Genomic DNA, 24,280 nt, shown 5'->3' with positions numbered 1-24,280 from the left:
TGATCCACTTCTCTGGCACTGTCACCTCCTGGCCTTCTTCCTCACAACAAAAGCTCCCAATAATTTCACAATAATTTCCAACACACACAAAAAATATTTCTTATTCATTCTCCTTCATCCAAACATTCATTACCTCCTTCATAGCAAACAATATTTCTTAACACTGCGCACCGCACTTCCCAAATGCACAAGTCTCTTCACTGTGTTGGCTTGATATATCTCGTTGAGATATCATATGCTTTAACTATCAATCAACAAGGTATACTTTTCATTGGAATATCCCACAGCTCTTGGGTGACATCCAGAGTTGAACTGACTTTTCATCGCCCAGTCCCTTTCGTACCATGAGCACCGCCTCGCTCAGGCCCAGTGTGACTTTGGCTGGCCAACGCTCACTGCCATAAGTGAGTATGGCTCCTGGGAGTAAGACGGCCGGCCTTGCCCAGGTTCATCGAGACCTCGGCCAGCCAACGCTCACAGTCACAAGTATGACTCTTGGGAGCAAGAAAGATCGATGCTAACCCCTCATGCAGTACGACGTGGCGTGAGAATTATTTCCACCCGTGGATTTTCAAGGGATGTCGAGAGCGCGCCGAACCCAGCAGAGGTTCAACGCGTGAGTGACGCCCCCCGAGCATCTTCGTTGGACTCGACACTGACATTTGACAGATGAGGTGATCCCAAGTTTTCGGACTTTGGTGATACTGCCGAGTGTCTGCTGCGGGGTGAGACCCACGTCGGAGGCTGATAGAGACCGCCTCTGAGGCGGATCCGGTCCTCGCCTCTCCATCGTCGGGTGCTCGCTTGACTACCCCGCAACTCTCCAGGATCAAGACTACTTTGATTCCGAGGAAGCCAGCGTCAAGGCCCTGTCGACAGCCCTCAAGACTATCACAGCTCGTGCCCCCATTCAAATCGGGGCGATGTTGAGTGCCACCTCCGGAGTATGACCTACGCAGAGGGTGATAGAGACCGCCTCTAAAGCGGATCTCGCTCCTCCCCTCATGCTAGGTGCCCTGCTATTTCCCCGTTCACCAGCTGTATTTTGCACTGCATTTGCGAAACACAACAACCTTCGGATTCTCGATCAACACGCTGGCATCATTTCACCGGCTCTCGACCTTCCCCCCACTGAGGGTGATCCTCTGTCCCCTGCTCCATGGATGAAGCATGAACAGTCGAATGACAACACCCTGGGCTTCATCGTATACCGCAGTTGGTGCCAGAGCTTCTACTCCGCATCAAGTCTCCGCCCTCTCTCAGGGCAGGTACCGTCCCCACGTATGGGTAATTTGAACATCCATCCCTCGTAATGAGGTGAAAGCGGTATGTTGTGAACACTGAGATGCATGTTCATAAGAGCTAAATTTGACACGCTTACAGGCCTTATCAAGACACGCTACTTGGATGAGACATGTCTCTGTTCAACTTGTTGGAGGATGTTGACGCTGACATCCATCCCTCATTATGAGGTGACATGCGGTATGTGATAGTTACCAAGGCATGTTTGCAGGAGCTAATCTTGGGGCTTCAATAGGCCCTACCAGGGCGTGCTACTCGGATGAACCAGTGGACCTTTTTCAATAAGAAGATTGGGGCTTTGAAGCATCAGGCAGCTGATGGCAACGCCCCGGCGACTCTTGTCAAGGAGACTACTTCTGGTAAGCCTTATGCTTCCGCTCTGGTCGCAATAATCTAGTCGACTAATCAAACCTTCAATCCAGGTCGCAATCGGGGCCCCAAGCCCAAGAAGGCTGGTTCCGACGACGAACCGGCCGCCCCGATTGTGGCAAGCCAGGAGTACCAGCCACAGCAAGTGCTCACTGGCAAGTTCATGCCCATGAATGAGGTCGTTCAAACCGTTGCCGCTCTACCATCCAGCATGGATGCCAATGGAGAGGTCTAGAACCTGGTTTCATTTCTATCTTGAGCGCGAGGTATGAGTGAGACGCTTGAGCGCCATCCATTTTCAGGGCTAGTACATTCGGCTGGTGATGGTGAAAAGCGGTACGTCGAAAACACTGAGAGGCACGTTCGTGGAAGCTAACCTGACACCAAACAGGCCCTACCAGGGCGCGCTCCCAAACCCAGGCCCGATGAAGACGAGGTCTACGAGACCATGTCTCTGTGTCAGCTTCTTGGGGATGTTGAGGCCAATGTCCATCCCTCATAGCGAGGTGAAAAGTGGTATGTCGAGAACACTGAGAGGCATATTCGTGGAAGCTGACTTGACATCCTAACAGGCCCGTCCGTGGCTTCACATACATGGACATGCCCCAACATTCTCATCCACAGTTCCATGAACCTATTCAGATGTATCCGGGCCCCTCTCACCATCAGTATGTTGGCCCAGGGCCATACTGCTCGCTCTGTCGTGACAGCGTACTGGGGTTGCCTGTGTAGATGTATCTGGGTCCCTCTCACCTTCAGGGTGTTGGCCCAGGACCATCCCAGGTTCAGTATCCCGCCCCAGGACACGGTGCCATGTCCGCGTCCGACGACGAGGAGGTCTACGAGACCCCCATTTATCTGTGCCAGCTTCCTGAGTATGTTGACGCCAATACTCATCCCTCATATTGAGGTGAACAGCGGTATGTCGATCACACAGAGAGGCATGTTCAGGAGCTAACTTTGAACCCCAATAGGCCCTGCCCGGGCGCGCTTGATCAGGAACGGCGAGTGGGCCCGTGGTCAGCGTAAAGTCAGCCAAGCAGAAGAGAAGGGCCGGCGGAGCGGACTGAACATCGAATCGAACGCGGTATCGATGTCATGGAGGCTGCACGTCGCTCTGTGTATGGTGCAAACCATCTTCCCGCCCACATTCTTGGGGGCGGTGACATTCCGCGCGGAGTTCAGCCCTCCCAATTTTGGGGAGTGCAGGAGGTCGGCGAGATGTGTTATTTGCAGTTGGGACCTGTGGCTGAGAGCTTATAATCACCAATGCTCGGCTTGACAACCTCAAGGAGCTCACCGATGCTCTGGCAGTCCGCGGTCAAGCGGCTGCTTTCAATCTTCTTGAACTGGCCAAGCAGGCGACATTCCTTTGCCAGGATCCTGGTCAACTTCATTGCCGAAGCTTAGCGAGGCCATTGTCAAAGATGAGGAAATGGAAGGTGTCGTCAAGGATGAAGAAACGGAGGATGGAGCTATTGAAGGACGATGATATGGCAGTGCTTGCTGGCCACAAGGTTAAACTCGAAGTCGAAGACCCTGATGATGAACGACAATAACATCAAGGATGAGGGAATGGAGGACGGCGCCGTCGAAGGATGAGGAAATGGAGGACGGCGCCGTCGTCAAGGATGAGGAAATGGATGCCGAGTGCTCCAAACGCAAACTCGACAAGCGGTTGCCGCGTACGGCCATTTCCATATCGATATATGTTGACAACAACTGGATCTGTGTGTGAAGAGGGTGTCCGGTGGTCGGCGAGAACAGGCGGCCTGTAGCTAAACAAGGAGCATTCATTTACACTCAACTCTTGTCTTCCTTACTCTCGTCCATTGACCCCAACATGTCTTGCAAGGTGCATTCCATCCTCCGTCTACACACTTCCTTCTTCCGAGTGTGACAACGCCTATCGTTTCATTTCATTCTAATTCTGCATCAGCGACACTTCCGGTGTGTTTCATATGTCATCAGGTATGTTTCAACCCTACTGAAACATTGCGAAGGTTCTAACATGTAGTGTCCGCAGCACTCCAGTATCATCCACACCACTCCACCGTTTTAGCGCCCTCTACATCCATGAACACGACAGCGCTTCGGAAACAGATTTGCGTCGAGCTGGAAGCATGTAAGACGCTTCTGCATACCGTCGGCCACGTTTGAGCCACGTCTCCCGGCGACCACCCCTACTTCATCGTTGATTGAACGGAGACGACGCGAACCTCCAATTGCAGTGCCGCTCGTCAACATAGGGAATCCCGGCTCGGCCTCAACACTGGACCTAATTTCCTGACTTTTGTATCGATGGAAGGGGCTTAAGAGCATTATTGCTGAGGTACGCGCCTCACAGGTTCATGTTGTACAACATCTAATGGTTCCACGCAGGACATGTTCATCATCACCTTCAAACATGAGCGGTGGATCTACCTCATATCTCATGCCCGGCAGCTCCCCATCGACGCAGAATACCCAGTGATAGGTAACTGCTCCCCTTCCACGCTCACAGTTTGCCATCACTCTTCTCGGAGAATGGTCACAGAACACTTGAGCCTTCTCGCAATAATATGTGCCGCGAGACCGTCCTGCCACGGCTGAAGAAGCCCGGCGGTGTTTAAATCTCCAATAACGACGATTCCAACCCAACCTTGAAGAGTACCCGATCCTTCGCAAGCACTTCAACACTTCCTATCCCCTCACTGTACCCACGCGTTCACTACCCACTAACCGGGCCACAAGCAACAGTTGAGCAGCGAAAAAAGTTAAAAAGATCCCGCACCAATACCGATCACAAATAAGACCGCAGGGAGGATTTAAAGCCATCAACGGTGGTGACTACCGGAAGCCTGCCGCTCTCAGAGGTCCGCCGCCCAAGGATCACTGCCTTTTACCCCCGCCAGCGCCCCTGCTTTCCGATCATGAAATATTGAGGGAGCTTGTTTCATCTTTGTTGATTCAGGATACGACACACCATTTCGAAAACCTGATACCTCTCCTCTGGTGCCGAAAAGCTGGCCAGATTTGATGATCATGCGCTCGTTACTGACAATGTTGGTCGCCTTCAGTCATGTCATGTCAATCTCTCATCGTTGGAGAAGTCCTCCGGGTTACATGTGGCAAGGAGGGATGATGGAAGACCTGAAGCGAACATGATGTGCAGCTGTTCCTGAGTGTCGTCCAGGTGTTCGTCTTCATCAGACGGACGACCAATTTAATTTCGCTCACCTTATTCGTTGCTGTAAAGACACAAGACATACACGTCTCAGCCATGCCTTGCCCTTAACAGTCCGCCCCGTTGTTGTTGGTAACTCTCTAGGGTAGTCTGTATCACAAAATGCATGACCGAGACATGTGTTCCAAATTTACTGGCCGTGAATCAGCTGTGATTTAGTGTATGATGTTTCTTACTCCATGTCTGACCCGGTGAAACACATGAATCACTTTTCAACGAGCCAAAAGTCAAGGCAGTTTGATGAAGCCCGTGGTCAAGTCTATCAAGATTGATAAGATTGATAACGGTCTGCCTCTGACTGATCCGGAATTGTGTCCGACCTCGGCACAAAATTGTGGGGTAAGATTCGAAGCATGACCCATGACGTGGGATCGCGATGGACCAGTCCCAACTGACGTGATTCACATTCACCAACTCTATCTATTTCAACCATGAAACTTCCCTAAACCCTCCCTCCTCAAACATCCTTCAACCTCATCACTATGTCGTCTCCCACCCCCGACGACACGCGCCTCGATGCCGACCAAATCTCCACACACAGCTCCTACGCCTCATCCTCCGACTCATCCTCCCCCGCGCGAAGAAACAAAGAGAAACAAGCCCTCCGCTTCATCGCCTTCATCGCAGCAAACATCATAGCCCTCGCCTGCGGCTCCATCGTCGTATTCTCCCTCTACGCGCCTCTTCTCCAGTCTCGATTACACTACACCCAATTCCAGGTCAACGCTGTCGCTATCGCCGGCTCTGTCGCGCTGTACCTTCCTATTTCGCTCATCGGGTATATCTGCGATCGCGTTGGGCTAAAACCGCTTGCGCTGGCGGGAGGAATCCTCTTTGGCAGCGGATATGGCATCGCAGCGGGCGTTTATCGAAAATTGGATCTGGAGTTTCGCAGCCATCCGGGATATCGTGTCAATGGAGATTGGTCCGTTCCGTTTTTGATGTTTGCGTTTGTGTGCATCGGAATCGCGACGTGCTCGCTTTATATGGCTTCTGTGTCGTCTTGTGCCAAAAATTTTGGAAAAGGTCGTTATCGAGGATTGGCGCTCGCTACGCCCATTACTTGTTTTGGATTGAGTCCTATGTGGCTGAGTCAAGCGGGAACTCGTCTGTTCACTGAGACGCGACCAGACGGGTCCAAGGGCGACTTGGACGTATTCCGCTTCTTCCTCTTCCTCGCCATTCTGACCTTTTCCATGGGTATGCTGGGCACATTCACGTTACGTGTCGTGGATGAAGACGAGCTTATCGACGAGGCCATTGAGGAGCTGGAGCAGAGCGGATTACTTGATGGGAGCTCTCTACTCGGCAGGTCCGAGAGGAGTTACGGTGCGACTGGTGATGAGACGGAGGGCTCAGCACTACTTGATCCGTCGAAAGACGATGCAAAGTGGAAGAAGAACTGGGTCCTCAACGCTGAAACGCGTTCGTTCCTGTCTGATCGCACCATGTGGCCATTTGCTCTGGCGTTTCTTCTGATCGTTGGACCAGGCGAGGCTTTTATCAACAATTTGGGTACAATCATCGGTACACTTACACCGCCTGAGATGGAAGGCCTAAGCCATCGCACTTCAGCGGCGACACATGTGTCCATCTTTGGCGTCACCAATACTGCTTCTCGTATCTTCATCGGAACTCTGACAGATCTTCTGGCACCATATCCCCAGACACAGCATGTTCAAGCACCGCATGCCCGTTCTGCAGTGAGCAACCGCTTCTCCATCTCCCGCGTCGCCTTCATGGCATTCTTCGCAACACTCCTCTCAATCGGTCTATTAATCCTCGCATCCGGCCTTGTCCAAAACCACGCTGAACGATTCTGGCTCGTCTCAGGTCTTGTTGGCGCAGGCTACGGCGCAATCTTCAGTCTCACGCCCTTGATCGTCACAATCATCTGGGGCGTAGAGAACTTTGCTACGAATTTCGGCATCATCGGTATGCTTCCCGCAGCAGGGTCTACGTTCTGGGGACTCGTCTACTCAGCGACGTATCAGAACGGCGCGAATAACTCAAAGTCTGCGCCTGGGAGTGAAGAACGTGGTGATTTATTCTGCTATGGTGAACAGTGCTATGCTCCGACTTATTGGGCTGAGACTATTACTGTGTGGGTTGCTGTTGGGTTATTGATCTGGGCCTGGAAAGGTAGAGGTGGATGGTCGCAGCGTGGAATTGTGATTTAGCATGTTATTATTTCGGCATCTCATCGTCTTGGCGTTTTGGATAGACAGCATACGTGGGTCGGTCTAGTTCATCTCATAGCAGCATATTTCTGATATCATTGAATACATAGCGTTCCTTAGTCTGCCGTTGTTCCGTTCGTCAAAGCTCCCTGCATGCATGCAGCTTACCCCGGATTTCAGATCAGACTCCACCACTATCATTTGACTAGGGTACAAGTTTCCCGCGGCCAACCTCCCCCTCTCTTGATAACTTATCGTCTCGGAGCCCAAGCTTAGTAGCCGATCAGCACGGATCTCAAATTTAACAACCGTAGCTCTAAACTCTGTGCATCGGCGTTCCCACTTGGTTCCTTGCAAATCATCCAGATAGGAAAGTCTCGGGGAACTAATCCGGGGAACTTGGACGTTACGCCCGACGGAAAAGTGTCAATGGCTGTTATCTAAATAGCACGATCGTGTAGGTAGTATGGTTCAAGATTGGATGTTATCATAATCAAACATGGCTGAACGCAAGGGAAGTTCGTGGACGTGGTTGGCTGCGTTGCCTGTCCTCTTGGCTGCTGCGTTTACAGCGTATCCTGATGTCTTTGGACGTTCTGGACCAGAGGCATTGCCTTCTGTGAGGATCAAGCAGGGAAACATTATTGGCAAGTTTGTTGATGATGGGACGTTTCCTGAACCGTTGGAGGGATTCATGGGAATTCCGTATGCTTTGCCTCCGGTTGGTGAACGACGGTTCAGACATGCTGAGCTAGTGGGTGAGAGCAATGAGACGATCGAAGCTTACTATCTAGGGCCAAGGTGAGTTCACAAAGCATCATGTTGAAGTTTATACTGACCTTTAAAGATGTCCTGGCATACAACTCGTTCCTTTCCTTAAAGACCCCGTCCTCGGTCCAGACTATGAATCAGAGGATTGTCTCACCATCAACATCTGGCGTAAGAAAGGCCATACACCAAGCCAGGGGAAACTTCCCGTCGCTGTTCTTATTCCTGGAGGGGCGTTCAATCGCGGTGCTGCAAGGATGCATAACTCGCATATCATGCTTGCTTTCTCAGAAGAACCGTACATCGCTGTTAGCATGCAATATCGCATTGGTGTATTCGGTGGACTGAATACTGAGTTGACTGCTAACGAAGGTCTGTTGAACCTTGGTCTAAAGGATATGTATGTCGCGCTTGAATGGGTTCAAGAGAACATTGCTGCTTTTGGTGGCGATCCTGATGATGTTACCATCATGGGACTGAGCGCTGCAGCTCATGGTGTAAGTGGCCTCCTTTTTTGTCTCAAACCGTTACTAACAACTACAGATTGGACATCTCATCATGGACATCAATCAGCCCAAGAAGCTCTTCCACAAAGCAATCATGGACTCAGGAGCTCATACCGCCCGTGCAGTCCACCCCCCAAACGCTGCTCTCAACACCCAGCACTTCCGGGAACTTGTCGACCTGACACCCTGCTCACACTTCAAGAACCTCAAAGATCCCAAGATCCTCACTTGCCTCCGAGGACTCCCTTCAGAAACTGTGGACAAAGCAGGAAAGGAGGTGTTTAAACGTTCAGATCCTTCTATTCGTTGGGCATGGCAGCCTGTCATCGACGGAGACGTCATTTCACGACGACCTATCGAGGCATGGAAGTCTGGCAAGTTCCATAGAGTTCCTATCTTGACGGGCTCAGCGGCGAACGAGGGTGCTTTCTACGTCCCCCAAAAAGCCGATAAACCTGAAGATTTCACGGGCTTCTTTCGCGAGCTTCTACCGCATCTTACACCCACTGAAGTTGCGGAACTTGAGAAGCTGTATCCTGATCCCTCAACAAACCCAGACTCACCACATCTCGACACTCGTGGTATTCCCGGCGTAAGATCCCAGTACAAACGCCTCGAGGCAGCATACGGCCACTACGCATATACATGCCCGGTCCGCCAAACCGTAATCTGGGCAACATACCACCCAGACGCCCAACCCGCATATCTGTACCACTGGGCCCTTAACAAAACCGCCCTCTTTGGCGCCAATCACGGCGATCAAATGCGATATCAGACGTTTAACCGAGAAGTTCGGGAGATTTCACCTGCGCAGAGGGAAGTCTCTGGACAGTTCCATGCGTATTGTACAAGTTTCATCACCAAAGGGAACCCGAATGCTATAAAGGGAAGGTTTTCGCATAGACCGGAGTGGACCCCGTTTGAGGATGGGAAGGGAAAGACGATGTTGCTTGGGAGGGGGAATGATGAGAGGGCTGGGGGGACGGGGGTTGGAAAGGCAGCTGAGTTGGTTGAGTTTACGTGGGGAGATGAGCAGTGTGAGTTTTGGTGGAGGGTTTCGTCCAAGTGGGAGGACTAGAGATCACATCGAATGAAACTAAACGGTTGATCTCGAGTACATGACTCCGTAGACCAAGTGATATGTATTATGCCCGGAGAAACAAACATCGCCTTGACTAGCCCATGTCTACCCCGTCTTGCCAAGAAACCCCGGGATCAATAACCTAGCATCCTGCATAACCACCTGGTTACGTCAACTCCTTTACGTAAAAGTAACGCCAAAGTGGAATACCCCAGATTTCACGCACAGGTTCCCGAGTCATCACCGAATCCGGGGTACACAGGGTCCAAGACCAAAGCTTCAATTGACTGTAGCCAGCACTAACTAAACAACACTCATGACATCATAAAACTTCTCCCATAACTAGTAAGAGTATCGGAAGTTGGGATTCTCAAGGTCAGTGAGATCCTGCAACACAGCATTCTCATCCTCCACAACAGGGCCTTGAGCATCACGAAGACGGTTTCGACGGATGAGCACGAAGCGAAGAGCAATCGCAATGACAACTTGGCCTGCTACACAGCCGATAATAAGCTTGCAGCCAGTCTGGTAGATTGGTGCTTCGGAGCCAATGAAGCCGTGTGGTCCGATGATGTTGCCGATGCAGTAGGCGAGGAATACAAAGGCTGTGGCGGTAGTTCGCTTGGTGTAGCCGCCGACGTTTGAGGCGGGCATTTGAAGAGCGACGATGAGAGCGCCGACGAAAGAAGCACACTAAACGGTTAGAAAGGATTCAGATCGAGGGTAATTGGGGACATACCATGTAGTACCCAGCAAGAAGACCGCCCTTGTTGGAGCGAGGAAGTTGCCAGAACAGCGTAACAGCAATAAGCGTCGGCAAAAGCCAAACACACATAACAATCGTCCTCACGTTCTTGAACTTGGACGCAACATACGGTCCCGTAAACATAAAGATCGCGTTGCAAGCACCGTACGGAATTCCATACGCCGTCGTCAATAGCGCATCATGCGTGAACCCCTTAACGATCAACTTGGAAAAGTTCGCAATACCTCCGTTAATAACCTCATTCAACAACGTAAAGAAGAACAGCAACCAGATCTGCGAGTCCACAAAGACCTCCCTGATCTGATTCCACTTGATCTTCCTATTAAACACACCCGTCTTATTCCTCGCGCTCTGCGCAATCAGCATCGCACGCTCCTCAACGCTAAACCGCTTCGCAGTGAGGATGTTGTTGGGCAGGAAGAAGAACAGGATTACACCCCAGCAGATAGTCAGTCCGCCGCAGAGCACGTAGATAGTCCGCCAGACATCCCATCCTTTCGCCTGGCCGACGCCGTAGAAGAGAATGCCGCCAAACATGGCGCCGAAGCCGTTGAAGCAGTAGAATAGACCTGCGCGCGCAGGCTGTGTTTCGCGGCGGAACCATTGCGAGACGATGAGCATGAAGGCGGGTGTGATTACAGCTTCGAAAGCGCCGAGGAGGAAACGACAGACTGCTAGACCGGCGAAGTTCTGGCATGCTGCTGTGAGGCAGAGGATAGAGCCCCAGGTGATGACGAATGTGCTGACGATGGTGCCGGTTGGTAAACGCTGTGCGAGGTACGAGGCAGGCCACTCAGCGACGAGGTATGCAAAGTAAAAGATGGACGCCATCCACGAGTATTCGTCTGAAGTCATGCCTGTTGTTGAGAAGAGATCGAATACGGCTGAGTAGCCGAGGGCTTGTTTATCGACATATTGAAGAAGATATGTTCCGCAGAGGAGCGGCATGAGTGACCAGTCGACTTTTTTGCGGAGTTTCTTGAGGGCTTCTTCATCGGCCATGAGCTCGCTTAGGCGGGAGTGAGCAATGCCATGTTGCTGGAGGAACAATTCTGCCTCATCGAGGTCAGTAACCGTGCCATTCTTGATATCAGCCTCGACGTCGTCGTGGTCAAGAGGGATGATCTTCTTGTCCACCTCGATATCGTTCTTTGTATCCGCCATGATGAAGTTATAAGATGTTGTTCAGAGGAGATGGTTCTCGTCCTGCTGTGTGAAAACAACAGCGACTGAGCGGCCTTTTTGAACCCGGGGGCGATTATACGATTCATGATCCGGGGTATCAGTGGAGCAGTTGCGATAAGTTGAGTGGAGGTATTGAGATACCGCTAGCTAGGGTGTTCTGAGATAGGTAAGTTAACTAAAAACTGGGATGCGGGGGAATGAGCTGATGGAGTTGGGTATGGCTAAGATGGGAGATATTTTCCCGCGGAAAAAGAGGGCGGTGGAGAAAGCGGAGGCTAGAATTGGAAGCGAAAGAGGAGACAGGATGTTAGGTTTGGAGATATCGTGGGTAGAGAGATAAACTTGGCATGTTGTATATCTGATAGAGGAGGAAGTGGCCAGATGATTGTTGTGATAGGGACAGGTTGAATGCGTCATTGATTGATTGAGTGAGGGAGTGGTGTTTGATCTGAGGAGAAGAAGATGGCGAAGAGATACGTGCACATAGTTGAACATTGAACATTTTCAGGGACATTCGATGTAACATGGCAAGGATGAGCAACTGCAGTATCAGCTCTCACCCGTACTCAATTCGCCGAACAGTCTTGAGATCACCATTTACATTGTCTATCTCATTTTGTACCCCCGTCCCAAACCTCAACCCCAACACCCATCAACACCACGCTCACAATCCATCAATCAACCTCAGAGGCTCCAAACCCTCTTCCCAGCAAACCACGTCTCCCTAATCTCCGCCTTCAACAACGTCCTGCTATCCCATTCCATATCCGCCACAACCAAGTCCGCAAACTTACCCACCTCCAACGACCCAACCCTCCCATCCTGAAAAACACTCTTCGCCGCGCCCTGCGAGCCCGCAACAATCGCCTCACAAACACCCAGCTTAAAATGCTCATTCACTACCTCCTCACACTCTGGCTCTCTCGCTGAGCGTCGTGTAGCAGCTACATACACGTTGTGTAGAGGATTCCAAGGTGCCGTGGGACTGTCGCTGCCGAGAGCGAGGAGTGCACCTGAGTCGGCGAATTCACGGTATGCGAAGGCGCGGTCGCGGCGGGAGCCGATGAGGCGCGGCCATGCGCGCAGAATGGCTGGGTCGGCGTGGACGGGCTGGATGGAAGCTGTGAGGCCTAGTTTGCCGAGACGTTGTGCGTCTTCGGGGGATGAGACCTCGAGATGTTCGATTCTATGTCTCGCACCTGGCTTACCGTACTTCTCAAGCATGTCAACCGCCATATGAATCGCTGCATCACCAATAGCGTGAAGCGCTATTTGAATTCCCGCATCAGCTGCCTGTTTAACAACAGGTTCAAGATCCTCTCTTGACCAAAACGGCGGCGGTGACGCAACTGAAGCGTATGGCTCTGAGAGATACGCCGTGCACGCATCGATGATACCGTCGCAGATGATCTTGATACCCGCGATGCGAAGATCAGGCGAGTTCTCCAGACTATACTGCTTCGCAAGTTCAATAGCCCTCCCAACCTGTCGCGTGCGCTCTTCAACCGTATCAGCAGGCTTAACGATCCAATATGCCGTAACACGCATCGCCACATCAGGATATCTCCTCTTCAGCTCAACAAGACTCTCCCAGCTGTACTCATCCATCGCCATCTCGATGATCCCCGTGTATCCTGACGCATGGTACGCTTTGAACGCAGCGAGCATACACTCGATCCGCTCCTCATTCGACGCAAGCTGCGCAAGCGTAGGCCAGACAATCGACAAGATGGACGCTTCGCTGAGAACACCAGATGGTTTACCGTTCTCATCCCTCTCGATGATGCCACCTGGCGGATCCTCCAGATCAGCGACCTTCATCTCTTTCAAGCCCGCTGAATTGCACCACGTCGAGTGCATGTCCTTTGTATCAACATAAATCGGCCTCTCGTCAATCTCATCAAGAATCTTGGCCGTCACACCGTCGGGAGTCATGGAGTGCATCCATCCCTTGGCCATGATCCTCGGAACGTCCGGATTCGCTTTCGCATACGTGCGCAGCTCGTGAAGGATATCCTCCAGATTCTTACAACCCTCCAGCGCAATCTTTCTCAGCGACTGGCCCAGAAGTAAAAGATGCATATGCCCGTCTACAAAACCCGGCAGAACCGTCTTTCCACCGAGATCTTGCGTGATAACATCGCCTGTGACTTTCGCCTCCACATCGTCCTTTGTACCGACGGCCTGAATGATTCCGTCTTTTATGTACATGCTCTCAGCAAAGGTAGGTTCGTCGGCCAAACTGGCGACAGTCCTCGAGAGGATCTTGCCATTGATGAAAAGAGTCATACTGCAGAAATTCGGTGGGTGATCAGCAAGAACAGGTTTTTTGCAGCGCATTGGGTAGGCAGGTACTTATATAACCATGGGCCTCTTGATTTGGGCCGCGTCCATGCGGGAGCCACTCAAGTGGGCTAGATGTGCCTATCACCAAATTCGGGGCTTGATGGTGGGGTGAGGGACCGTCCAATGTCGTTGAGATCCCCTGTGAGACAATGCATGCAGTTTGATATGGCATTTACTGATAGGTCCTTTACTCAAGCATCTTTTCTCTGCAAAGATCTTCACCAAAATATAATTACAAAGCATGCTCATGTCTGAGATTGTTGTTCATGTACAACCTCGGCATCATCAAGTCCGGCACCGGCCCTGAACTCGTGGGGACCCTTGATTTTAACCTGTCATCACTTTCATGTCTAATTGGCTGCTTTCCTCATAACAACGGGTCCGTGAAAATCGCTCACCGAGATGATCTTATCAGATTAAACGTCATCTGATCTGATCTAATGCACGCAATTCGTATCAGTTCTTCCAAGGCCGAGGTCTGGGTATTTCGCCTCCACCGTCTTCTCTGACACTAAACAAAGATGTACTCTTCCCGGAAATAAACCCTGGTCCTGTCAGCGTACATCCTACGACTGCTCCACGCGATGAATGAGCGTGGCTTGAGACATGCCGTGTAGAGCAGTATATTCTGAGGCATGGTTTCGCTGGTGGTGAGCATGTCGAAGAGGAGCCCCAAGTTAAAGCCTGTATGTAAAATGGGATGACATAGTGAGAACTGCGCGTGGAGCGAGGTGGTTGCAGCACGCTGCCAGCCTTGAAAATGAAGCTGTGCTTAAAATGAAGAAGCTGTCGTGGGCTGAGTGTAACAGTAACAGTTCCTCTTAGTGCGCTTACAGCATGGCAAGCTCTATTCATCCCCGCAGTTCTTCCAGAGCCCAACGGCCCGGACAAAGAACAGTTCTGGGCGACAAATGCTCGTCACTGGAGTGTAAGGCGCCCCGGGAGCTCATAAAGTCCAACTCACCTCCCTGGCAGGCCACCACATCGTCACAGCATCAAGTTCAGTCTCTCGCAACACATCCTATCTCCTCTCCCCGGGAGCCCATTCGATCCTCAAATACACCGATCTTTACGATCCAAACCATTGACATTACTATGGAGACAGTCAATGGGAAAGTTCGCTCTGACGTATGGAACCTCGTGACATCCTCCGTAACTATCATATGATGGACGATTGGGGCTTTTTTTGGCGAAGACGTCGGAGTTTGCAAAAGCCAGAGAGGCTATGAGAGGATGGAGAAGAGCTGAGATGTTTTTCTTACGTTTTGAGTTATGACGTTATTGGCTGAACGATCGTGGGGCTTAAAATTAATATCGTGGATAAGCCTGTTCTTGTGTTAAGTTTGCTTCACGAACTTTGTCACGATCACGCAGCAAGTCAATTAGTTTTCCCAATGCGGAGTTCTTTATACTAATACTTATAATTACACTGTTTTTATATTGGAAAAGATGTCGAATTGACCTCTAAGAAGTCACATGTTCATCTTGTCTGAACAAAGACCATCATGGGTTGACAACAACCTCGAATGCGAAGATGGCTCTGCAACAACCTGACAACGGGCATATCACGTTATACAGACGAAAATTTCGGCAAAACAGTAACCCCGAAGGTTGCTGTATAATTCCTGAGATCCTGCCAGGTTGAGTGATGCCAGTGACCCCCTATTCCGTCTCGTCAGCCATCGAGTCTCCATCTGCAGCTTGCAGGTCAGCCGTTGACCATCGCTGCTATACTAAACCCCGTAAGCGCTCTACTTCTCTTCATCAGCCGTATAACTAACAGCACAAGCCCAACTCCCAAAATGACCGTCGAGATCGAATGCGGCTTCAGCATCTATCCTCCTCTCCCTCCAACGCCCTCCAACCAGTCCCACTACGCCCTCTTCCTCTCCCGCCTCAGAACAACATTCTCCCCCCAAAACCATCCCTCCATCTCCAACCCGCTCCTCATAACTGATGCCGACAGCGCCTTCCACTACTTCACGTTACCCAAGTATCCTAAAATTCCCGCCAATCCTGAACACTGCAACTACTTCCTGAGTTTCCGCCTCAGCTTCGGAAACGGTGGCTTACCACGAGACGTAACTGTTTCCCATGTTATGGAGGTGTTCGTTATTGCGAAGGAGTATTTTGGGGAGAGGGTTAGGTGTTGGAATGGGATGCGTAGGATGAGGCCGTAATAAGCAGTGGGGGTATTATACACCTACAGATGTTGAGGCAGAAGAGGAGATCAGGATGCTGTGTAAGGCTATGGTTCCGAATAGTATGGTGACGGAGACGGTGGTGGAAACGCCGGAGGAATAGAACGTTGTGGGAGTTGGAGCTCTGGCTTTGCTTGGCTAGCAATCTTCACTCAACAGGAAATATGACTCGGTCACTTTCGAACAGAATTCCGTCAACTCTAAGAATGTCTCCCAGTGAAGCAGCAATTTACAACACTGGGAAAGACGATGTTAAGTCGTCAAGTGTTCTTCCTGCGATAGCAAAGCTACAGGCGGTCCTTGATCTTACATTCGACAGAGCCATTTTGTCAGAGTAATAAGATGTTTCTCCTTGTGTTGTTGAACGAGGGACTGGAGACTGCAACTCTTGGCGGAGAGCTCCTGGAGTTCTAAAGTTCGTTGTCAGTAATCACTTTGTCTAAGGGCTCGTCTCTGGGCCATCGAACAGAGTTGAGATACATCAGTATCGGGCTTCTTCTTGACATCGAAGCCTTTCTCAACTTAGACTTGAGGTCCCGTTGGACGAAGCGTAAACCGTACACTTGTACTCTAAAACATGGTACCCAAGTCCGGGGCGCACGAGATCGGATCACATAAGACTTTCAACACACACAAACTCGACTAATTTAGCCAAAATATGCATTTGACATTAACACCAGCAATTCCGAGCACCACTTCGCTGATCATCTCTATAGATGCAGATATGGACAGCTGGGCATGAACCTCTTGCTCAGGAACGTACTCGGGCCCAAACCCTACATCTCCTCACATTAAATAGCCGAGAACTCGTCAGTTTGTGTGTCACCCCTGGGGCGCAAAGGTCTGACCAGGTTCATGGCTCCGGAAGGATGCTGGTCGGTAGCATTGAAGTGTCAGCAAAGTTGTGCGCTACTGTTCACTTCATGCCACCTTCGTTGGAGCCATTCGATGACTTCCCATCTAGTTTTCACGCAAGTGTCCTTCGCGGGATATCCCTTGAGCCAGTTGTAGCTTACTCAAGAACTCTACGAGGGGAGCAGGCTGAGCCCATTGAGGAAGTAGGTCAAACCCTTCTATACCACAATTTCACATACATTTAGCCACTTAATCAATAAATACTATATACTAGATGTGTTGATTATACGATGGAAGCCGAGACTCGGTCGTGGTGTATATGCTTGCAAAGTTGTAACGATGAAGAGCCTTTGTTCGAGATGCAACTGTGGTTCGCACCCAGCGAACTACTTCTTCTGTGAGCTTCAAGAAATGCTGCACCGTTCATTTCTATCAATCTTGCCTCCATTTTATTTGCGAATGTGTGGTTATACGTTTGTGCATCTCGCAAGCAGCCCCCGATTTTGGCTCCACACATTTCGTGATAACTTCATTTGTCGTCATTCGTCAATGCAAACAAACGGGAGGCAGACGACTAGCACTACACAATATCTGCGCACAAAAGAAGTAGAAAGGGGGTTAGCTCTATTAGTATAGCAACTTAATCACACATGCAAGTCTCTTGGTCTTGTCCTCAACATATGGAGACGCGAAAGTTTGTTCACGATGCTTAATTTATGGTTCATCTTTGGAAGCAAGATTTGTAGATTAGAGTGTCGCGGGCTTGATCAAATGAAGAAGATGTTTGTTTAAGCCTCGAAACTAAGAGAAAAGTGTGCATAAATGCTGGAGCAAACAGCTTCGCAGTTGCCAGCGCCAGGCAGGAGCGCGAAGCAATGCTGCTCAACCACTTCGCCATCAACTTCCATCTCCCCTCAACTCCATCTCAACTCTCCATCGCAACATCTCTTCCATCCTCATCCTCATAAACACACACCTTCGCCTCAATAAACACATTCATCATGTCTTTCGACTGCGGCTTCGACATCTTCCCCTCCCTCCCCCCTACCCCCGAGAACAAAACCCGCTACGCCGAATTCCTCGACGACATAACCACCGTCTACAAAACCGACCAAGAATCCCGCCTCCTCGTTCTCCCCACCGACGCCGACTTCCCCAACTTCCTCGACAAGCGATTCATCCACTTCGTGCTCACCAACAACCCGCGAATCCCCGCCAACCCCAACAACTGCGACCTGTTCCTCAGCCTGCGCACCTCGAGCGTCTTCGACGCCGGCACGCTAGACAGCATAAAGGAGATCGCCTCCATTGCGCGACACCATTTTGGAAGCCGTGTGCACTTCTGGACCAATCAGAGCGATATCTACACAAGGGGCGAGGTCAACCGCGCGGAGTGGGAGGTCTCGAAGAGAAAGGATGCCTCGGACTCGCAGTGAAGTAAGAATCGGATCAGCGCGCTTATCCCGACACTTCCGATTACGCTACTGGAGCTTATATACGCCCGCATCTGCCGACATTGCGCGGCAGTCATGGCTTACTTTTACAGTTGGGGCTGACGTTGGGACCGAAGGAATGGGAATAAGCACCAACGTGTTTCATTAGATCATAAGGCAAAAGCGACAGATCAGTTCATTCTGATACAGGGATATCTCCAGCCAACAAAAAAAAGACAATTTCAACCATAGCGTGCTCCCATACGTCCAAATCTCTAGCCAAAATTCACGGTGTCATGTCTCGGTCCATTTAGAGCAGTGCTACTAGGAACGCATCAGCTTTGGCCGTTATACTTAGTGATTATCTTGCTGACCTGATCGAGCTTCCCATGACTTGTAGGGGTCGGCTGGCTTTTTTGTAGGGTCGACTGAGCCTGCGAGCTTCCTCTGGATCTTTTCCTTGAGTGAAGGCTTATATGGTGTGGTTTCAAGACCTGTCTTGTTAGTGAAGGTGATTGAGAGGTTGCCAATGAGACGTACCAGGCTTGGTACTTGTTGAAGGCTTTGTCGTGTCAACGAGAGTTGTCTCAGAGACGTTGGCGTTCTTGTATGTAGGGTTCGACATTGTGAAGTTGTTGTGTGTTGATATATAAGTGTGTAGTGTAGAGTGCTTCTTTGAGTGTAGTGTAAGTAGACGGTAGACTGTAGTGATGCTGATGTATCTTATTCTGATGCCTCAAACCTCGGGGACACAGCTTCTACTTATACTCGAGATAGATTCTACACACCATCAATCGATTGAGTCACAGACGTTAAAAAATGACATCTCAGCGCCCTTGAAATGGATCACACCTTGTCAGCCCTGCATGATTGAAGGCTTCAATTCGACTCCGTGTGACACATTCCGCACTCTGCATTACTACTCGGCGTGCCAAAAGTAGTATAAACCCCTGTAAGCCGAGCTGAACCAAGTGGGTACCGAGCCCGACTCTCCATTATTCCCAAGCCGAGTCGCTCGAATTCGAGCCGAAGCCACTTATTGTCAAGCCGAGTCCACGAATCTCAGGCCGAGTCCGCTAAAGTCAAGCCGAGTTACTCTATTTTCAGGCCGAACCCCACATTCAACTCTCTATTGTCAACCCAACATCAAACACAACACACAATTTTGAAGCCGATATCTCAAGCCGAAGCAACGCCCAAGCCGAGAATTAAGATTTATCATCATCGGATTCATCAGCAACACCCATCATAAGTCAATGGCGTCATGTCAACGGCCCCCCTCCTCCTACGCCTAAACGGTCGCCCTCAAGCCTGCGATCCATGTCGAGCGCGGAAAGTAGCCTGCGACCACGGCCAGCCAACCTGTTCACGCTGCAGAAAGCGGAACGAGACCTGCGTCTACACCGTTTCGGGTGCCACAGTTAAGAAGCAACGGCTTCGGTCCCCCGTTCGCACCGAGCATCAACCTCCACCACCGAGCACTGACTCGACGCCTTCACCCGCCGTGGCACCTGGTTATCTCGGCTTCACCAGTCACAATGCTGTCTTTGAAGAAACCCGGAACAGCCTCTCACTCGTCCACGGACCCCCGGTGGAGGTCGAGCCGAGGGCGACGAGGGGTAGAAGTGTGATAGATCTCCCGTCTCACTTGAGGGAAATGAGTCTTTATGTTCTTCGGTGTCTGCCTCAATCTCAACATGATGTTATGGCACATAGACTTCACTGTCTCACAGACGGATGGATCTTCAGAGCGATTCAGGATGTTATAGACACGCTCCACAAAGACTGGGGACGGTATCTCTCGTCGCGAGATGATGCGGACCTGGATGTGGTGGCGCGTCATGTAAGCCATAACACGGCACGCCCTTTTCGCGATGAGCATTCGAGTGCAAAGGCTTGGACTGATCAATTCATGGGGATTAATATCCGATGGGAGTCGGTTGGGTTGATCTGGACGTACTGGGATGGCTCGCCGAGCTTCGATGCGCCAGTTGTGGTCAAGTGTTTGGGGTATTGCATTGAGCTGGCTCGACATTTCACACCTGGGAATGACATTATGCTGTATCTTTGCTACCGAAGAGTTACCACTGAATCTCTCGTCTCAGGCGACGCAGGTGAGTTGATGTGCACACCATGAGTTGAAGCTCGCTAACACTTATAGGTTTGACATGCTGGCGCTACTTTGCAGAGACCGTCGCACTCCTCACATTCCTTGGTCGACACGTCGGATCAGAAGACACAAACTACATCCCCTCTCTCTGCTCCGAACACAGACGTCGCATCACCGCCCGTGTCTTCAACATCGACAAAGTCCTTGTCTCCTTTACGGGCCGTCCGCCGCTCCTCAGTCGCCGCTTCTTCTCATCCCCTCTTCCATTGGATCTGACAGACTTGGACCTTGAGTCTGATCAAGCTACTGTACGACATGCGGTGCAAGAGTTAGATGCCAATGGGTTTCGTCACGTTGGTGATCTGAAAGGATCGTCTATGGTTAGGGCGCGTTCGCAGATTGCTTACATTAAGGATGAGCTCCTTGAGATTGCACTTGCGAATAGCGTCAAGGTCACTTTTGAGAGTCTAACGTACGTGACTAACATACTTTTGGGTGCTTTACTAACAAAGGTAGTGAGATCAAGGCTCGCGCTGAAAGGACGTATGAGAGCTTCCCAGCAAATCTCATCCATCGACCCGATGAACTCGACGACCCAGACTGTGATGTCCAAAAAGTATACTCACGGATTCTTATTCGACTAGAACACATGCAGAATCTCTTCTTCGTGGAGAGGCTATTGCTTCGTCTCGGCCACATCGATGAGAACCGTTTACTGCCGATTAGCTTTGAGATGGTCACATTAACACTTCTCTTCTGGACACACCAAGATCGCTTCTCCGGCATGAGACGAGACTTTGAATGGCTCGTATGTACTCTGACCATCATCTTTTCTCTATCTAACAGCTCCAGCTCATGGCCTTCGCCGCCCCGGGAGGCGGTATCCTCTGTCTCGAACTCCTCCGCCCAACATTCCGCGGCACCCATCCCGACTGCCCCAAACTAAGCCGCTCCGCCATAATCCAAAAGCTCAGTCTTTTGATCGGATTCCTCGATTGGGTCCGTCCACCCGCCCCCAACGCCGATCTCTGCGCAGACTGCAAAGCTGTTATACAGGGTGTACTAGACCACAACCTCAATGCGCCTATTGCAGGTGGAGGAGCGCTGGATACACTGGATTGGGATATTCCGACGCAGCTGGACTTTAATTTTGATCTTTTGGATACGTTTGATTGGTTGAGGCCTGAGCAGTTAAGTCTCCCTGCGTGAGGTGAGGAAGTTCTGGATCGTGGTGTTGGTTTCGGAGGGAGCTTGGATATGGACCCAGTGACTGGTGTTTAGCTTGACGGTTTGGAGATTGGGGGTCCATGATGAAAGCATTTGCTGCTGTTGGGCAGCGGATTGCTCGGGCTCTGATGGAACGATGAAGAGAACGGGTTGTGAGATGTGAAAGTCTTCAAAACCTTGTTCGTCAGGAGCGAAGAGGTTGTCTTTCCACATGCGATACCATCGACACACGCCTTTATACCCATCATGCGAGCCGAATGCCTTTAGATGTGCTTTCTGCAAATCTTCGTTGTACCACGATGCGATGGGAAGTCTGCGATCTTCACGCACAAATTCCTCCATCTTGCCCAGAGGATGAAACCACGTCTCCCATTCTTCCCGATCGCGACAAAACATCAGACTCATCGTTGCTTCAGCGTTCTTCTCGAGAAGTTCCTGCGACCTGTAATCGGCTAGCCATGGGATGTATCCGAGCATCTCATACCCCAGAAACTGCTTGGTCATGGTATTGATCATGTCGACATCGAACGGCGTCCCAAGCCTCGGCGGACCAACAGCCAGAAACACAAGAGCTTCCCAGCGCGAGGGATGATAAGCCGCCATTCTCGATAAAAGCGTCGCGCCGAAATCATGGCCAATTCCAGCAACGGTCTTCAGGTCCAAATGGTCGAGCAGCTCAATGACCTCATCGCTCATCGGCTTGAGACGGTACGCGTTTACATCTGTTGGCTTGCTACTTTCACCGTAGCCGAGCAGATCCAGAGCGACGACGCCGTATCCTTCGGATGAGAAGTGTTGGATTTGATGGACGCAGTCTGTGAGGGTTGATGGAAAGCCGTGAAGAAAGAGAAGGGTTGTTGACTGGGCGGTTGGAGGGATGAAGATGCATGAGTACACATTGCCGCTGTGAGCTGTAAATTTCTGTCGCGCGGGCAATTCGAGTGCCATATTGATATACTATCAATCATTAATTGATGTAGAGTGGAATTGAAGCGATCGAACGGAGTGATAATGTCGTCTCGGAGCTTTATACCCTCACGGAAAGTTCTCGGACACTTCCTCACCACCACCACGTCATCACACCTCTCTCCCTCACGAATCTTCAATATACCTCTCATAAACCTCCCCATAAAACCTCCTCCCAATCTCCCTATGACTCCTAACTTTCGTCCTCAACTGCGTCTCCCCCCAAGTATCATACAACCCCCTCACAAACGGATTATCCACCATCCCCGCCTCATCCGCCTCCTCACCGGTTCCCCACCGCTCAAAATGCTCCTTCAACGAAGTCATTGCCTCACGTCTCGTTAAATCGCGTCGCACACCTTGAAAGAACGGAACGCTGAACCTTTCCTTTGGGGAGGACAGTACACGATGCGTCGTCGCTTTGCATATCCCGTTAGTCACGACTTCAAACGCTTGGCCGATGTTGACGACGAAAGTGTCCGGGATGGCGGGGACGTCGATCCATGAGCCGGATTTGTTGAGGACTTGAAGGCCGTGTACTTGGGGGGATGCTTGGAGGAGGAAGGTCCACCATCCTGAGGAATCTTTGTGAGGACCGACGCCTTGGGATGAGGTTGTTGAAGCTGGGTAGTGAACCAATTTAAGACGATGTTGATCAGAAAGGTATGAGAAGAAGATCTCTTTCGGAAGATCAAGAGCTTGGGCAACAAGTCGAAGAAATCGTTCCCCTAGTAGTGTGAGTTCCTCAATATATCGCGTAACAACACCCTTCAACTCCGGAAGCCCAGACGGCCATTGATTCGGCCCCCTCAACCCATCATACAGCGGCGCACCATCAGGCGCTCTCTCAAGTTCCGTCGCAAGCTCAACTTGTTCTCTCAGATCAGCTTTCCCAGCTGTAGTTTCCGTCCCGGCAGCGCTGTATCCTAGAAAATGCGGGGAGTTTTCTAGAGCGATTTCTTGTTTTGCTTCTGGGGGGAGGGAAAAGAGTTCTGGGAGGATGTTGATGAGGGATGTTATTGTGGAGGTGGGGACGGAGTGATTGGAGATGTAGAGGAAGCCGATTTCTGTGAGGGCGGTGCGGAGATTAGAGAGCGTTTGAGGAGTGGGGGATGAGATGTCGATTACGGGGATTTGGGTGAACTCTTGGGAGGGCATTTTGATGATGGTTGTTGAGTTATGAATGGATACCTCAGTGAGTAGTGAGTACAGTGGTACGAGGTAAATTGTTGGATCACGCAATGAGGGGTTCACTGATGCGATGTCGGAAGACGATTCAATAGCCACTGAACAATACATCATCTTCAACATACCTACCTAACCTTCTTCACGTTCAATTGTTCGATAACCAACTCTTAACGGAACATACCGTCGCAAAATCATCATTACCCTAAACCATCCAACCAAAGTCCCAATCCCATCCCCGTCTCGTCTTATTTAACCGCCCCAGACAGCGGCGATAAGATAAGATTAGCCCAACCCACCGCACTCAAGATAAAACGTGGGGCGCTAGCAAGATCTGGGTCACAGCTGCATAGAGTTAATCTTGACACGTTAATTTTTCGCCATAGGATTGGACACCCAGTCCTACGGAGTGCAGGTAATCTCTCACACCACGGAAAGCAGGGGTATCTAAAGCTTAGCTCCCTCAGAAGCCAAGACTGCAGTAACCCCTTTCTTGTGTGGCGAGAGAAAAACGCGCAAGGTTAATTACTGAGTGAGGTAGGTAGTGAGCAAGGTGAGGTAGTTTTTGCTGCGC

The 24,280-nt window shown here is 50.7% G+C and overlaps 13 protein-coding genes across 16 annotated transcripts; 8 read left to right on the top strand and 5 right to left on the bottom strand.

Moving 5' to 3' along the window:
- Positions 1-410: 410 nt before the first annotated feature.
- FOIG_00051 (uncharacterized protein) lies at positions 411-1,906 on the top strand (the record flags this gene model as incomplete). Its single annotated transcript, XM_031196028.1, has 5 exons — positions 411-486; positions 534-616; positions 960-1,268; positions 1,571-1,661; positions 1,725-1,906. The coding sequence occupies 5 exons, from the start codon at positions 411-413 to the stop codon at positions 1,904-1,906; spliced, it is 741 nt and encodes a 246-aa protein (XP_031071795.1).
- A 30-nt stretch (positions 1,907-1,936) lies between these two features.
- On the top strand, positions 1,937-3,230 carry FOIG_00050 (uncharacterized protein; the record flags this gene model as incomplete). Its single annotated transcript, XM_031196027.1, has 5 exons — positions 1,937-2,007; positions 2,063-2,187; positions 2,244-2,591; positions 2,646-2,792; positions 2,986-3,230. Exons 1-5 carry the CDS (start codon positions 1,940-1,942, stop codon positions 3,228-3,230), a joined length of 933 nt encoding a protein of 310 aa, XP_031071794.1. The 5' UTR covers positions 1,937-1,939.
- A 2,039-nt stretch (positions 3,231-5,269) lies between these two features.
- On the top strand, positions 5,270-7,269 carry FOIG_00049 (transporter MCH1). The gene has a single exon (XM_031196026.1). The coding sequence runs from the start codon at positions 5,380-5,382 to the stop codon at positions 7,075-7,077; it is 1,698 nt and encodes a 565-aa protein (XP_031071793.1). The 5' UTR covers positions 5,270-5,379; the 3' UTR covers positions 7,078-7,269.
- A 110-nt stretch (positions 7,270-7,379) lies between these two features.
- Positions 7,380-9,507, top strand: FOIG_00048 (triacylglycerol lipase). Its single transcript, XM_031196025.1, has 3 exons — positions 7,380-7,878; positions 7,925-8,342; positions 8,389-9,507. Exons 1-3 carry the CDS (start codon positions 7,577-7,579, stop codon positions 9,427-9,429), a joined length of 1,761 nt encoding a protein of 586 aa, XP_031071792.1. The 5' UTR covers positions 7,380-7,576; the 3' UTR covers positions 9,430-9,507.
- Positions 9,400-11,554, bottom strand: FOIG_00047 (uncharacterized protein). Its single transcript, XM_031196024.1, has 2 exons — positions 10,172-11,554; positions 9,400-10,125 (listed from the first exon to the last, which is right to left on the bottom strand). Exons 1-2 carry the CDS (start codon positions 11,360-11,362, stop codon positions 9,775-9,777), a joined length of 1,542 nt encoding a protein of 513 aa, XP_031071791.1. The 5' UTR covers positions 11,363-11,554; the 3' UTR covers positions 9,400-9,774.
- Positions 11,555-11,858: 304 nt separating this feature from the next.
- Positions 11,859-14,002, bottom strand: FOIG_00046 (amidohydrolase ytcJ-like). Of its 2 annotated transcripts, XM_031196023.1 has the most exons (2): positions 13,739-14,002; positions 11,859-13,673 (listed from the first exon to the last, which is right to left on the bottom strand). In XM_031196023.1, exon 2 carries the CDS (start codon positions 13,670-13,672, stop codon positions 12,068-12,070), a length of 1,605 nt encoding a protein of 534 aa, XP_031071790.1. In that variant the 5' UTR covers position 13,673; positions 13,739-14,002; the 3' UTR covers positions 11,859-12,067. The 2 variants fall into 2 exon arrangements, with proteins under 2 accessions (XP_031071790.1, XP_031071789.1); XM_031196022.1 differs by having other exon boundaries at positions 11,889-13,991.
- Positions 14,003-14,120: 118 nt separating this feature from the next.
- FOIG_00045 (uncharacterized protein) lies at positions 14,121-15,182 on the top strand. Its single transcript, XM_031196021.1, has 2 exons — positions 14,121-14,415; positions 14,545-15,182. Exon 2 carries the CDS (start codon positions 14,567-14,569, stop codon positions 14,894-14,896), a length of 330 nt encoding a protein of 109 aa, XP_031071788.1. The 5' UTR covers positions 14,121-14,415; positions 14,545-14,566; the 3' UTR covers positions 14,897-15,182.
- Positions 15,183-15,198: 16 nt separating this feature from the next.
- FOIG_00044 (uncharacterized protein) lies at positions 15,199-16,052 on the top strand. The gene is made up of 2 exons (XM_031196020.1): positions 15,199-15,471; positions 15,519-16,052. Exon 2 carries the CDS (start codon positions 15,532-15,534, stop codon positions 15,907-15,909), a length of 378 nt encoding a protein of 125 aa, XP_031071787.1. The 5' UTR covers positions 15,199-15,471; positions 15,519-15,531; the 3' UTR covers positions 15,910-16,052.
- Positions 16,053-17,492: 1,440 nt separating this feature from the next.
- Positions 17,493-19,097, bottom strand: FOIG_00042 (uncharacterized protein). 2 transcript variants are annotated; one of them, XM_031196018.1, is made up of 3 exons: positions 18,759-19,097; positions 18,593-18,712; positions 17,493-18,539 (listed from the first exon to the last, which is right to left on the bottom strand). In XM_031196018.1, exons 1-3 carry the CDS (start codon positions 18,841-18,843, stop codon positions 18,529-18,531), a joined length of 216 nt encoding a protein of 71 aa, XP_031071785.1. In that variant the 5' UTR covers positions 18,844-19,097; the 3' UTR covers positions 17,493-18,528. The 2 variants fall into 2 exon arrangements, with proteins under 2 accessions (XP_031071785.1, XP_031071784.1); XM_031196017.1 differs by having other exon boundaries at positions 17,493-18,542; positions 18,759-19,017.
- On the top strand, positions 17,731-18,479 carry FOIG_00043 (uncharacterized protein). Its single transcript, XM_031196019.1, has one exon. It carries the CDS (start codon positions 17,787-17,789, stop codon positions 18,219-18,221), a length of 435 nt encoding a protein of 144 aa, XP_031071786.1. The 5' UTR covers positions 17,731-17,786; the 3' UTR covers positions 18,222-18,479.
- A 216-nt stretch (positions 19,098-19,313) lies between the features above and the next one.
- FOIG_00039 (uncharacterized protein) lies at positions 19,314-23,835 on the top strand. Of its 2 annotated transcripts, XM_031196013.1 has the most exons (4): positions 19,314-20,332; positions 20,380-20,800; positions 20,845-21,136; positions 21,181-23,835. In XM_031196013.1, exons 1-4 carry the CDS (start codon positions 19,483-19,485, stop codon positions 21,535-21,537), a joined length of 1,920 nt encoding a protein of 639 aa, XP_031071780.1. In that variant the 5' UTR covers positions 19,314-19,482; the 3' UTR covers positions 21,538-23,835. The 2 variants fall into 2 exon arrangements, with proteins under 2 accessions (XP_031071780.1, XP_031071781.1); XM_031196014.1 differs by having other exon boundaries at positions 20,845-23,835.
- FOIG_00041 (uncharacterized protein) lies at positions 21,520-22,503 on the bottom strand (the record flags this gene model as incomplete). The annotated part of the gene is made up of 1 exon (XM_031196016.1): positions 21,520-22,503. One exon carries the CDS (start codon positions 22,501-22,503, stop codon positions 21,520-21,522), a length of 984 nt encoding a protein of 327 aa, XP_031071783.1.
- Positions 22,648-23,679, bottom strand: FOIG_00040 (uncharacterized protein; the record flags this gene model as incomplete). Its single annotated transcript, XM_031196015.1, has 1 exon — positions 22,648-23,679. The coding sequence occupies one exon, from the start codon at positions 23,677-23,679 to the stop codon at positions 22,648-22,650; it is 1,032 nt and encodes a 343-aa protein (XP_031071782.1).
- Positions 23,836-24,280: the final 445 nt, after the last annotated feature.

Source organism: Fusarium odoratissimum (assembly GCF_000260195.1).
Source record: "Fusarium odoratissimum NRRL 54006 unplaced genomic scaffold supercont1.1, whole genome shotgun sequence".
Lineage (NCBI taxonomy): Eukaryota > Fungi > Ascomycota > Sordariomycetes > Hypocreales > Nectriaceae > Fusarium > Fusarium odoratissimum.
Note: the sequence above shows the minus strand (reverse complement) of the source record. Positions and strands in the feature narration are given on the sequence as shown.